We start from the raw sequence: 13,673 nt of genomic DNA on the forward strand, positions 1-13,673 counted from the left end.
CTGCTAGTCTCCGTCCTTGAGAGGATAGGAGTGAGAAGTCTATTTTGTAAATGAAAGCAGTTAGGATCGTTTTGATAGAGGAGGAGACATGGAAGAGCCTTCAGACAAGGGAACACAGTGTATCTAAAGAGTACCGTGAACCCATCTCCTTTTCGGTCCTACAGGGAAATGCATTGAGTGAAATCCTTGCCCCACTGAGTTTCGCACTGACTTCAGTGGGGCCAGGATTTCACCTGTGGGCTTGAGAATACGCTTTATTTTGGGTTTGCAGTTTGAAAAGACATCAAGGTTTAGGTTTCCTTTAAACTGTGGGCATTTCCTGTCTTGCATACAGTCCAACCCCCTGATCATTTTCAGGCCAAACAGCTTCTCTTTTCTGGCTCATGTAGAGCTCCTAAAAACTGGAATGCTTGTATCTTTTCAGTGGGTTGGCTTCTACGCAGCTAGCTGTAGACTTTCCATTCTTCCTGTCTTCAGCTCTATTTGGGGCTGTATACTGAAATTGCTATTGTCACATAGAAAGCAGGTGTGAATTTCTCTCTCACACACAATAGCTCTCCCTTATATTTTCCAACCTTCATCCCTTGCTCCTAGTGGTCTGCATTCCATGGCTTCCCTCTCACCAATACTCCCAGCTTCATGTGCTGAGATGATAGACAATAGTAAATAAAGTCTAAACCTGCAGCAAATGACATTATTTGATGCAGCATCAGAATCGTATGACTGTGTGGTGTCTATGAAGAGGATGTAAGAAATACACCACCAGATGACTTTATCTTGAGTGGCTGCATCTTGGAAATAATACTTGTTCAGATGGCAACAGGTTGTTATCTGTTTTAGTTCTGTCCATCTCATTTAAGTTGCTTTATTTAAAATAACCCTTTAAACTTCTTTGGATTGTGTAAAGGCTTAGCTGAAGCTAACAGCACTGTTAAAAGCAAAGCAAGGTTTGGGTGTTCAAGGAATAATTTCCTCAATTAATAAAATGGACTGGTGTTTTAACAATATAAAAGATGCAGTGAAAGGCTTTTTTAAAAATTGTTCAGCTTTGCAAATTATTAAGATTTAAATTATAAATATATTTTAAATGAAACAGCTGAATGTGTTTCCTTCACTACTTACCTAAGACTCAAGTTCAGGGTTCTAAATTTCTCCTGCAAGAGGTGGGCATCATTGCTAACACCTAAAGAAATACAGGGAACAAAGTTGCATCCTCTTTAAGCATCTGTAGCTTTGAGTGCTGCAAGAGAAACTTAATCCTGAACTGTAGTCATAGCAGGTAAATAGCTTTTCAATCCACTTATAATGCACTGTAACCCTTTCCCCTTTATACACTTATTTGTTTTACACTAAGTAAGGGAGAAAGACAGCCATTAAAAGTCAGGCAATAGTTGCATGATGCTTCTGTTGCACTGATCAGAGATGAGGTACACTTGTCAATATTACACAAACATTTTACATGTAAATGTTTGATCTCTTACAAATGTTTTATTTTTAAAATATTTTTGTTATTCTCTATGATATTTTACATCTTTCAGTATTGGAAAGATAAAAGTGTAAACTTAAAAATTTTTAAAAAGGCAAATCTTTTAATCTCAGGTTAAGAAATGGATGTTGAGATTAAAAGAAAATGGTTCTTTCCTAAATGGTCATTATGTAAATAAGTGTCTTCAAATCTGCTTTTTGTGGGCAACCGTGTAAATACTTCCTGCTAATTTTTCATTCTTTTTCAATGTAGAGTGTACTTTCAACTTTTTTGGAAATACTGCAAAAAAAAAGAAAAAACATGTTTATTTACATGCAAATACATTTCTTTGGTAAGAATATTGTCTTGTCTTTATTTAAAAGCATTCTGCTTCCCAAGAACTGTCTTAACTTCAAGGTATGTAAAGTCAACACTCTTACAAAGGATCATTTTAGAAATCAAAGATTGCTATCGCCTGTCAGTGAAACATTGGTTCTGACAGTACGGGACACATTCTGTCCACTCCTCTGGTGGCATACAGGAGGCAGAACTTGTGCTGCAAGAGGCTGGGGGGAATTCCCCTGGCACAGGTACACCATAAAGCCACCTCCTTTGTATGCCTTGGTGCAGGGCCCATGCTAAGACCATCTCCATAGTGCATGGCCTAATGTAGCTTTTGAGCTGTGACACAGCCCAATGGCAGCCTAATTTATCCTGTGGGCTGCAGCAGGCTAGAATCCCAAGGGTGCAACCATCTTTGCCCCCACTTGTCCACAGGCTGTCTTCTGTGCTGCATAGCTTGGGGGTCAGAGCACTGAATCTCAACCTGTAGTTTTTTTTTAGTGCTTTGTTTTAGAATTACAGCTTTAATCTGATTTAATGGTAAAGAGGAACAAATAAAATGGGGAGGAAAATTTGTATTCCCTAATGATTTGTGCCTTTCATGGCTAACCCTCTTAAGTGAGAACTGGTGACCTAATAATATATTCAGTTTACAAGGTCTGTGTCATTTAGTTCTGTTAGTCCCCACAATATACTGGGCACCGTATATGCATATACACACTCCTTGTTCAGAATTGCTAAAATCACTGGACAGGACCAGGAATTCTTGTAACTAATTTGACATTAGTGAAGAGAGAACTAGTGTTAGCTAGCAACTAGCTTAGTTCTAGCAAAATGTTTTGTGGAGACATGCTTCCGCACAGGAAGCTAATCTATTGGATTAATGTGTTCTGTTACACTCCAATGTAGTCCAATGGTCACCAAGTTTCAGTGGCTTGTCAAGTTGAGATGTTTGCCATGTGCTTATGGATAAGACAACAGATACAGAGCAGTAGTTCTGTATTCATATTGGTCCTTTAAAGTCCCTTAATTATAGCTTGTTAGCTGTTGATGGGCTTCAGCTGTCTTCCATTGAGTTGTCTCCTGTAAACCACTGTGGAGCTTAGATGGCTCCACACCCTAGTACAATTTCAAGCCTGTGATTTGTTGCTGCCTAAGATCCACCACAGGTTAAAATGTGCACAGTTGAAGAGGATACAGAGGGTACTCGCTGGCCCAACTGAGGTCTGATGCGAGGAGAAAGATGGTGTTAAGCAGAAGCACAAGCCTGGGAGTCAGGGGATCTGGGTTCTAATTCCAGCTATACCCCAGCCGAACCATGTGATCTTGAGCAAGGTCCTTTTCCTCTTTGTGCCTCAGTTTCTCCTATCTGTAAATGATGTGGACCTCTCTCTCAATGCTATCGGAGAAGTTAAGTGATGTTTCTAAGGTCCCTTGAGATTCTCTGAAGGAGGGCACTGTAGGAGTACAGTGTGTATTAAACTGGTATTTGCCCACAGGGTGTAGTAAAAAAGGCTCCACCAGCCCTAATTTGCCACCAGGGACCTCTGATCTAGTGTCAAGCGAGTGCTTTTCCTTGTGCTTCTACGCTGGAGTTTTATAGTAGATTCTAGGGTGCTGCTCCTGTTGAATCTGTTTTCTGCAGCTGAGGGAACTGTCATTCCCTAACCCAGAGAGTCCTCCCTTCAGACGGATTTTTGGTCGGAAGTCTTCAGCACGTCTGGGATGCTGTCTGCAGCTAACGTTCAGCTGCGTCCATCCCGCCTACCTTCCCCAGAGCCGCCACCCCTCTTCCCCTACGTCGCTCTTGCGACTCGCTCTATTTAAATCCCCCCCACCACGCTTGATTTTCCCGCCATCGTTACGTCATTCCAAAACCGCGCCCAGCGGGGATGTGATTGGACGCAGTCTGGGCAGGGCTGTTGTTACCGGAAATTGAGACGGCAGGGGAAGCGGAGAGCAGCTCTCCCAGCACCCCCAACGCATTACGATGCGAAGCGTTGCCCCGGGAGGCGGCCGAATAAGATGCATGGGGGCGTGATACAGCAAATCAGGGGACCAAAGAGTGGGAAGGGCTCTGCTACCCCCCCGGCCAGGAGAGGTCTGCAGTCGCCCCGGAGGCCACACACGCTTGAGGATGATGCAGTCTCCTCTGGCACCACTGGGGGGAGCGCTTCAGGGCAGCACAATCAGCCCCAGCTCGGGGTAAACAGTCACTGCCAGAGGGGCAGCCCCCTGGGTGCAGGAGGGGCGCAGTTCCTCTCAGGATTAGGTCAAGGGAGTAAAGCTCCCGCAGGGCAGGTTTGGGGCGTGTGAGCTCCTTGGGTAGATGAGGGGTGATGGTTGAAGTTTCCCTGGGGGGTAGATGCAGCCCTCTGGCCGGGATGGGGGGCGTTGGGCTCCTGGAGGAGCGGAGGCTTGCAGGTCCCGAGGGATAGGTGAAGGGGATGCAGAGTCTGTAGTCAGCCCCCCGGAGAGGGTGTGTGTGATCTCCACGGAGAGGTAGAGGTGGGGTTAAAGCCGACGAGTTGCAATCTCCCCTGGATGTTAGATGTATGTGTGTGTGAGAGAGAGAAAGGGGAGGGGGGTGCTGCTGTGTGCCCTGTATTGAACGGGGAAGGGTGCAGCCTCGGGTTGGGGATTAGACGGCCCTGGGAAGGGGTGCAGTCTCTCTAGGGTGGGGGGGATGCAGGAACTTGGGAAGGGGCGCAGTCTCCCCTATGGTGGGGGAGGATGTAGGAGCTTGGGAAGGGGTGCAGTCTCTCTAGGGTGGGGGGGGATGCAGGAGCTTGGGTAGGGGTGCAGTCTCTCTAGGGTGGGGGGGATGCAGGAGCTTGGGAAGGGGCGCAGTCTCCCCTATGGTGGGGGAGGATGTAGGAGCTTGGGAAGGGGTGCAGTCTCTCTAGGGTGGGGGGGGATGCAGGAGCTTGGGTAGGGGTGCAGTCTCTCTAGGGTGGGGGAGGATGTAGGAGCTTGGGAAGGGGTGCAGTCTCTCTAGGGTGGGGGGGGATGCAGGAGCTTGGGTAGGGGTGCAGTCTCTCTAGGGTGGGGGGGATGCAGGAGCTTGGGAAGGGGCGCAGTCTCCCCTATGGTGGGGGAGGATGTAGGAGCTTGGGAACGGGTGCAGTCTCTCTATGGTGGGGGGATGCAGAGTCCTGAAGGGGGATGTGGTCTGCCCTAGGGCAGGTGGGGCGCGGGGGTGCAGGCCCCCTAGAGTAGGTGGAGGGGTGATGCCCCTCCAACGTACGTGGGGAGATGTAGGGCCACGGGGGGGGGGGGGGTTTACACTCTGCTTGGGGGGATGCAGGGGCCAGGGCGCGTGGCCCACGAGCTGGGTGCATTTCCTCTGGGGTGGGATCGTTGGCACTGCCCTGCCCCGCTGCAGCCCCCTCCCTCCGGCGGGTCCGCGCGCGCTCCCCACCGGCCGGGCTCGCGCCGGGGCTGGCGCTCCCCCGCCTCCCCCCGTGCCCGGCGCTGGCCAATGAGCGGCGCTGTTGCTGGCAGGTGCGGAGTGTTTTTGTTTTGGGTTGAAGTTGAGGCCGGAGGAGACGCGGCGGCGGGCGGAGGCCGCACCCCCCCCCCCCCTGCCCCGGCGCGAGGAGACACCCGGGGGGAGCCGCCCCGAGCCACCGGCCCCGCCATGAGGAGGGAGATGAACGGGGTCACCAAGAGCAGGTTTGAGGTGAGGCCCGGCCTGGGGGGCCCCGCTGGGGAGGCCCCGGCGGCGCGGGGGGTGGGGGTTCGGCCGGGGGGGGGGAGCTACGGGCTTCTCGGTCGGCCTGGGACTGGGCCCCGGCCTCGTCTCCGTGGGGGGAGGGGTTGGCAATGGCTGCCCAGCACCCAGAGGCGCCCCTGGCCGTGCAGCCATAGGGACTGCAGGGGAGGGGGCTGCCTCAGTCCGGGGAGCGCGGAGCCGATGGGGCGCCGCAGGGGGGGCTGTTCCCGTGGCTGATGGTGAGAAGGGGGGGGGCTTCTGGTTGTGCAAGGCAGAAAGGGGAATCCTGTTTTGGTAAAGGGGGGGGGACACACGCTGGGATGTGGGGGGAGGGAGGTCCGGGCTTCTGAGGCCCTGCAATTGCAGGGGGTGGGGGGCAGCGTGTAAGTGTATCTGGGGTGGGGGTGGGTGTATGAGGTCTGGCGGGGCGGTCTTGTAATTGTAAGGAGACTATTACTGTAGAACTTCCTTTTGTCCCCTTGGTGTGTAATAGTGTGTGTGTGTGTGTGGGGGGGGGGTGTTTGCTGTTCGTTGAATTATTCGATGTAAACTTCCTTGTAGGGACTACGGTGAGGGGAGAGTCGCTGATGTGTTGCTGACTTATTGTGTGTGTGTGTGTGTGTGTTGCGGAGTTGATGACGGAGTGAGAGATGTGAAGCTACCCTCTTCAAAACAGACCAGCTGTAGATAGCCTGAGAGATATTTGAGGGGGGGAGGAGGAAGCTTGGAAAGAGGAAGGAGGTGCAACATTTGCATTGCTTTGTGCTGTCGACATGATATACAGGCAGTTGCAGGCAGAATTTGATTACTGGGGTGGGGGGTGGAGAGGGCGGAAGGAGCACAAGGAGCAGAGGGTAAACAATAAGATCTGTTCAAAGAATATGGCATATAATCAGTCTGATCTGATAACACAAAGCACCCCATCTAGTCAGGGTTGTTTCCAGCACTTCATTGTTGTAACAGCTGTCTTTTTCTGAAGTGGGGGAGGAGGCGATGTTGGTGACAGAAATGAGGGCCACTGCAAGGTTTACTTCTCATTTTATGGAGATTGTATGCAGGGGGAAAATATCTACCAATTCAATTTTTCAACTGTGCGGCTTGTTGCTCCTTTTGCTCTTGAGAACAGCTTGAATGGGGGGAGAAGAGCAACCTAGAAAGGGACTGAAACAACGTTGGGTATGGCTCGTTCTCTTTCCTGAAGGGGAAGGTAAACACCATCAAGCAAAAATCTTAGTTAATGACAACTTGAGGAGTTTCTGATAACTGCAATGAAGAAGAACAGCATGTTCATCCAGAAACTGACCAGTGGATTGAGACAGGTATAGAAATCGAATATAATCATGAAAAAAATTGAATTTTTTTTGTACAACAGCTGATGCTGGTTTGATGCAGAGACCATAGTGTAAGCATCCTTGTTTACAGTGACTTCAGATTATATCATAGAAAAAGTCAGATTTCCTTAACCTGTGTATGATTTAACTTCTGAATGGAGCCTGATGTATGATTAGCCTCTGTGAAGTCTTGCAGTTGATAGGCATTCAGAAAGAAAAGGCCAAATGCAAAAAGTCTCAGGACTGTGGTTATTGTTTTTACCATTCTGGTCCATTCTTGGTTGCATAGTTCTTCTTTACCACAGAGTAGCTTGAAAAGTAATCACATGCTAGTAGCAGCCTTCTGTGGGGAATATTTATTTGATGTTGCAGGGACCTTTCATACTTGTCTGTCCTGCCTTTGGATGTTCTTATTAATTTTAGTTTTCAGGTTAGCTGCTGATAAGCGATGTACCAAAACAAGATTAATGTGAATCATTGCAAAAGTAATGCTTTTTCTGAAAATGTGTACATTCACGAAACTGGAAGGAGGCAGGGAAGAAATGGGAAATCTAAAATTAAGCTAAGTGCTAAAGGACTATTTGAGACCTAAATTCGTGTATTTCCGTGTGCAGGTGAGAACTCTAAAACGTTTAGTAGCAAATAGGATGATGGAAAAGAGTCCAAATGTTATCCAAAATTTTAATTAGTTTCAGAACTGAAAGGCGTGTCTTGAAACATTGTCATGTTTCTTGAGTGTATTTTCACTGGTTTTAAGTTATTGTTAGTAATTTGAGGGCCTGGATGCAGTGACGTGGTTTTGTTCGTGGGGGTTGGAGATTAGCAGTGCTATCAAAGTATTCTAAAGCAGTGAAGTTACTTAGTGCTACAAAGAAGCATAAGTTCTATTTGTTGACAAGAAAATGTTTTTAATGTAATGTTGTTCTATAAGCAGACTTGTGTAAGCTCAGAAGCTTGTCTCTCTCATCAACAGGAGTTGGGCCAATAAAAGATATTACCTCGCCTACCTTGTCTCTCTAATATCCTGGGATTGACATGGCTACAACAATGGGGTGTGTGTGTGTGTGTGTGTGTGTGTGTCAAATGTGCAGTCATGCAAAACAGTATGTACACTGGAAGCTGCTGTTTTCTATTCAGTTATGGAATATTGCGAGATAAACAAAGATAGTACTGATTACTACTACATAGCTCTGTTGGGTACCTTTAAGTTAGGCCGTGTCTACACTACTACTTAGGTCGGCAAAACTTATGGCGCTAAGGGGTGTGAAAAAAACACACTCCTGAGTTACATAAGTTTCGCTGGCATAAATGATCGTGTGCACAACACTATGTTGGCGAGAGAGCTACTGTTGCTTGTTGAGGTGGTTTTATGAGGTCGATGGGAGAGCTCTTTCCCATCTGCTCGTGTAGTCGCTCTATGCCATCGTACAGCGGTTCAGCTGCATCGATACAACTGTGCCGCTGTAAGCTCGCTAGTGTAGACATGGCCTTAGAACTCTGAAGTTAATAGGGCCCTTAACAGGCTGACGCCCTGTCCTGAAAGGTAGTGTGTTGTAGAACTGTGAATAATAATGATGAACGTCTTTAAATAAAAAGTGAATTGTTGAGTTTGTCTGCCCAGTTATTCAGACTTAATATATATCTTTTGTTAAGCTGTACAAACAGTTTCTTGAATTTTTTGTTGTTGTGAGTTTTAAAATACAATCCAGGCTACCTTTGGGAATGGTCTCTTACTTTAGTAGTAATGTACAGTGAGAAGATATTGGCTGTATTTCCTAAACATGTATTTCAGATGCATTTCTCATACCAACACATCAGTAGCTAAACTCTTTATTTTAAATGCAAGAATGAACTCTTTGGCATGACTAGCTGAACAAGAGCGTATTCTAAATCTGCTCCCTATGGGAGGTGTGGCCACCACAAAGAAAATAACAACTTACTGTAGCAAAGCAATTGAAAAAAGGAAAACATTACCCAGACTGCCTCTTAATTCCTTTGGCTGTGCTTTTATATAGGACATGTCATAGTGCATCAGAACACTAGCCCATATCTGGTATTCTGCCTCCAGCAATAGCAAATACCTGATGCTAAAGAGGCAAAATGCACCTATGTTACAATATACTAGGGGAAGGGGAGGGAGTCTTTCCTGATGCTTGTGGTAATCAGTTTGTACCCTACAGCATGAAATTCTATTAACCTTAAGAAAAGTCCTAGTTCTCATCACTCCTTTAGTATCCTTTGCCTGTTCTGTCCTGGTGGCCTGGAACACCATCCCTGTACTCTGTGCCCTAGGCACCCTGCTCTCTTTTTAAATCTCTCAACTTGCGCCTTCCGTGAAACCCATGTCAGCAAAAATACTGTCACTAACCCATCACAAAACATGAAATGAGAAGGTGGTTCTCTGAGGCAGAGCATTCCTCTAGGTCTCCTGGTGTGTTTTGTGATATACAGTAACTCCTCATTTAACGTCGTCCCGCTTAACGTTGTTTCAGTGTTACGTCCGTCCCTGCTCAATTAGGGAACATGCTCGTTTAAAGTTGTGCAATGCTCCCTTATAACGTCGTTTGGCTGCCTGCTTGTAAGATTCTGTGGCAGAGCAGTGACTTTACAAGGGAGCATTGCACAAGTTCTGCTTCTCCGCCTTCTCCCCCTCCCTCCCAGCGCTTCACCCACCGCCAAACAGCGCTTAGGACTTTCTGGGAGGGAGGGGGAAGAGCAGGGAAGCCCTGCATCTCCACTCCTCCCCTTCCCTCCCAGAAAGTCCTAAGCGCCACCAAACAGCTGTTTAGCGGCGCTTAGGATTTTCTGGGAGGGAGGGGGAGGAGTGGAGATGTGGGGCTTTCTCCGCTCCTTCCCCTCCCTCCCAGCACTTCATGCATAGGACTTTCTGGGTGGGAGGGGCAGGAGCGGGGAAGTGCTGCATCTCCGCTCCGCCACATTCCTCCCCCCCCCAAAGTCCTAAGCGCTGCCAACAGCTGTTTGGCAGCTGTTTGGCAGCGCTTAGGACTTTCTGGGAGGGAGGGTGAGTTCTCCGGAGAGGAGGTGGAGTGGGGGTGGGAAGAGGTGGGCCTGGAGTGGAGTGGGGACGGGAAGAGGCGGGCCTGGAGCATTCCCGGCAAAGTCCGAGCCTATTCTTCTCCGGGGAAGCTGCCGCTGGTGCTGCACAGGTGCTTCCTAGCGTCCTTGCCTGCAGCAGGCTGTGCCTGTGTGGGGTAAGCCAGGGGCATTTCCCAACCACAGTACAGTACTGTACAGTATATAGTGCCTTTTGTCTGTCCCAAAAACATTTCCTTGGAACCTAACCCCCCCGCATTTACATTAAATCTTATGGGAAAATTGGATTCGTTTAACATTGTTTCACTTAAAGTTGCATTTTTCAGGAACATACCTACAACGTTAAGTGAAGAGTTACTGTATTTGTTTAGGCTGCACTATACTGAGAATTTTATCAATACTTCCATTTTAATGCAAGCAATGATGGAAGCATTATCATCGAGCAGATCTAGATGGTAGAGTGGTTAAAAACACCAGCACCTGGTCTACGCTGCACATCTACCATTGCTAGTATGAGTTGTGCTGCATTGGTGCTTGACTCCTGAAAATTCTCAGCACAAACAACAGTTTAAGCTGCTCCCGAGCAAGGGACTATGTCGTGTTCTGAGTTTTGTACAGTAGTGAGCCACGTTGTTGGCACTTAAATAATTATAGCCTGAAAAAATGCTATGGAAATATACTTAGTCTCCAATATATCCTCAAAAGTCATAGCCAACCTTTCCAGCTTCCTCAAGGGGACTCCACACCCTCCAATTAGTGGGAGTTGTTTCTGGCCATAAAGTCATTCTTTATGAGGAAGTTAATTGGCCTACCAAGAAAGATTCTAAACAACTTGGATATCTGCGTCAATAAATGTGTTATCCATAATAACCCTTCATACTAAAGCAGTTCAAGTACAGCAACTTTATTCTTTTCTTAGCATCCGTTGCCTATCAGTATTTCAGATTCAAAATATTATTCTTCCTTCCAAGAGTTTTAATGGCCTACACGTCTGTTAGGCCTTGTCTGGAGTTAAACCTGCTATGAAATGGTGCAAATGGAAATCAAAACTAAATATTTCAACTGTTTCAAAATACAGTTACAAACTATTTCATTCTGTATTTAGAAATTTCTCTAAGCAGAATCATCTACATTTAATTTACACTCTGTCATCATCTCAATTATTTTGAGGCCACTCTCCCCTCAGTATTCCTTGCTTAAGATCATTCTTTGATCTTCTAGTGGTGTTTCCAAATCTGAGCTCTGGTTGGCCTCCTAAAATCCAGAACTATCTTTTTCTGTAGTTGTCTTTGGTCACTATTGCATGGCTCTCATTCAGCCTTTTTGTCATTTTTCAGGCCTGTTTTTTAAATGGATTAGCCATTGCCTGAAGTCTCCTCCCTCCAGATGAGATGTAGCTAGTGAAAAAATAACTGTACTGAATATTTCTATAATCTCAGATAGGTCTTGGACATCTGAGGGATATCTTTAGATCCCAAGTAATTCAATCTACTGAAATGCAGTGAAACAAACTAAATTCTGGACAAATTGAACAAGGAATGCCAATAAATGTTTGGATCTCACTGTGAGCCCCTCTCGCTCCTCTACCCAGAAAATATAAATTAATGTGTAGCCAGTGTTGTACTTACTATTGTGTGGTGTATTGCATAACAGAAAAAGAAGAGAAACTACTGTTGGCATGCCACTGACAGAAAGCTAAACCATAGAGCAGAAGTTAGGAGTCATCAGGTGGTGTTCCCGCGTCACATAACAGCATTTGCTTTTGTCAAATCTCTGCTAATAACATAAAACATATTAAATAGTGATAGGAAATGGTGAGTAAATAGCAAAACCATAAACTGAAACTTTCCTGAATAAGATTTTTTTCCTTAAAGGTCATGGCCTCACCATGCTGCTGCCCTTCTGTCCCATATACTTCTGTTTTTAAGTTTATCCCCAGAATACCAAAATAGACTTTTGATGTGTACCCCCCCCCCCCAAAAAAAAATCTTCAACGGTTTGAGGACCCAGGGACTCAGTTTGTTGGCTGACTCATATTAAAATCCTTTTATGTTTTAGAGGTGAGTGAAGTGTCTGCCTGAAGTTTAGCAGATTGTTTAACCTACTGAGAGTTTATGCATAACTCACATGTGGCTCTGTCACTGTAGAGGTACAGTGACCACACTACATACTCTACCAAAGGGCTGAGTGGAATTTAACTAGATTCAGAGGCAAAAGTCAGTTTAGTTGAGCTGTGGGAGGATTAGGATTAAACAGGAAGATTTAGCATTTTGTTGGAGGGACTGGGGCAAGAGATGGTAACATGAATCACCCCCTAGTCATCTCCCTTGTGCAGTATTGCCCATGTTTTGCAACTCTGGATGCCATATAGGCAACTTGCCAAGAGCCTGAGAATCTTGCATATTTTGCATGTAAACACAGGGTTTTTAGTAAAGTTTCTGCACACCCAAAATATGTTTGAATCTTGCTCAAGAGATTAACTGAAATTGCCTCAGGTTTGAGTTCACCGTTGGTTAAAATCCTGCTGTCTATCAGCTTTGTCATTATGTTGCCATTATAGTGGGGACAGTGGCCATGTGCAATGCTTCATATATCCCTGCTGCAGTGTGGGAGACTATTGCTCATCCTTCCAGATACAGAGTATAATGGCTTTAAAGGTGATGGGGAGCTGAGAGTTGTACCAAGAAAAAAGCATGTACCTATGTGCAGGGTTTCCCAGAATTGTTGTGCATTGCAGCAGGGATGTTTCTTTTTTAAAAAAATAGTGGATGTTGATATTGATATTATTATTCCAGAATAGATTTTCTGCTCTGGAAAAGTTAGAGCGTTTTTTATTTTTTGGGGGGTGGGGGAAAATGGGGGGGAAGGAACCATATGCTTGAAATTAAGGCCTTTGATTGGATAAAGGTAAAGTGAAGCACAGGCATGTGCTGCAAGTGTCACGTGTTACATGATCATTGACCGAACATCTCCTCTTTAGATTCAGCAATATCATCTGTTGATATCATGTTGATTGCATATTACTTCTCCTGGCTAGGCCCTTTAACACACATGTAAATGGTCACTTTTCTTGCTTATTACTGAAACAGGCATTCTTTGTATGCTAAGCTCATTTTGTTTCAGACTATGCATATTCACTTGAGGCCTAAGACATATCAGGTAATTTGTTTTCCTTTCCCCTGCTGGATTGCCTTGCTACTTAATTTGTTCAAACTAATTTAGCCCCATTATGTAAGTAATCTTGATGTGTGTTTTTGCCATATGAATGTGGTATGGTGCACTTAACTGTAATAATATACTGTCATAAATCTGCGTGTGGGTGGATCATTGGTGCATGTTTTACCTTAACCTGTTGATCTTTCAATTTGAAGTACACTTTCAAATAGCTGTTTCTCTTAAGTTTGGCAAACTTGCCCCTGTCCCCTCCCCAGCACCCCATGTTAAGTATGGGGACCGTATAGCTTGATTTTTTACTTCCTAGCAAATGCACCAGTAATAGCAACATCAGCATACCTCGGGTAATGGGATTTTCGAGAACTTGTGATCCCTCTACTGGTTCTCTGTTAGCAGAGTATAAAACACTAGGCCTTACAGAAACAGATTGTCTATGGTTTTGTCTTTCTCAAAGGGGATCATTGTTTGAATTGTATGTATAATGTAGTATTTACAACTTGGAGACCTACCAAAGTCAAATAACTTTGACAAGTGAAATTTTGGCCCCTGATAATGCTGGACCATTTCTCTTAGATATGTTTTAATATCTGAC

At 45.8% G+C, this 13,673-nt stretch overlaps 1 protein-coding gene across 1 annotated transcript in view; it reads left to right on the plus strand.

Moving 5' to 3' along the window:
* Window positions 1-5,444: 5,444 nt before the first annotated feature.
* The window catches only part of FBXL20 (F-box and leucine rich repeat protein 20), a 70,620-nt gene continuing 62,391 nt past the window's right edge, over window positions 5,445-13,673 (plus strand). The window contains exon 1 of the mRNA XM_065422755.1: window positions 5,445-5,489. Coding sequence (XP_065278827.1) covers window positions 5,448-5,489 — 42 coding nt within the window. The 5' untranslated portion in view covers window positions 5,445-5,447. The remainder of the gene's footprint in view (window positions 5,490-13,673) is intronic.

The sequence above is a fragment of the Emys orbicularis genome, chromosome 25 (assembly GCF_028017835.1).
Source record: "Emys orbicularis isolate rEmyOrb1 chromosome 25, rEmyOrb1.hap1, whole genome shotgun sequence".
Classification (NCBI taxonomy): Eukaryota; Metazoa; Chordata; order Testudines; family Emydidae; genus Emys; species Emys orbicularis.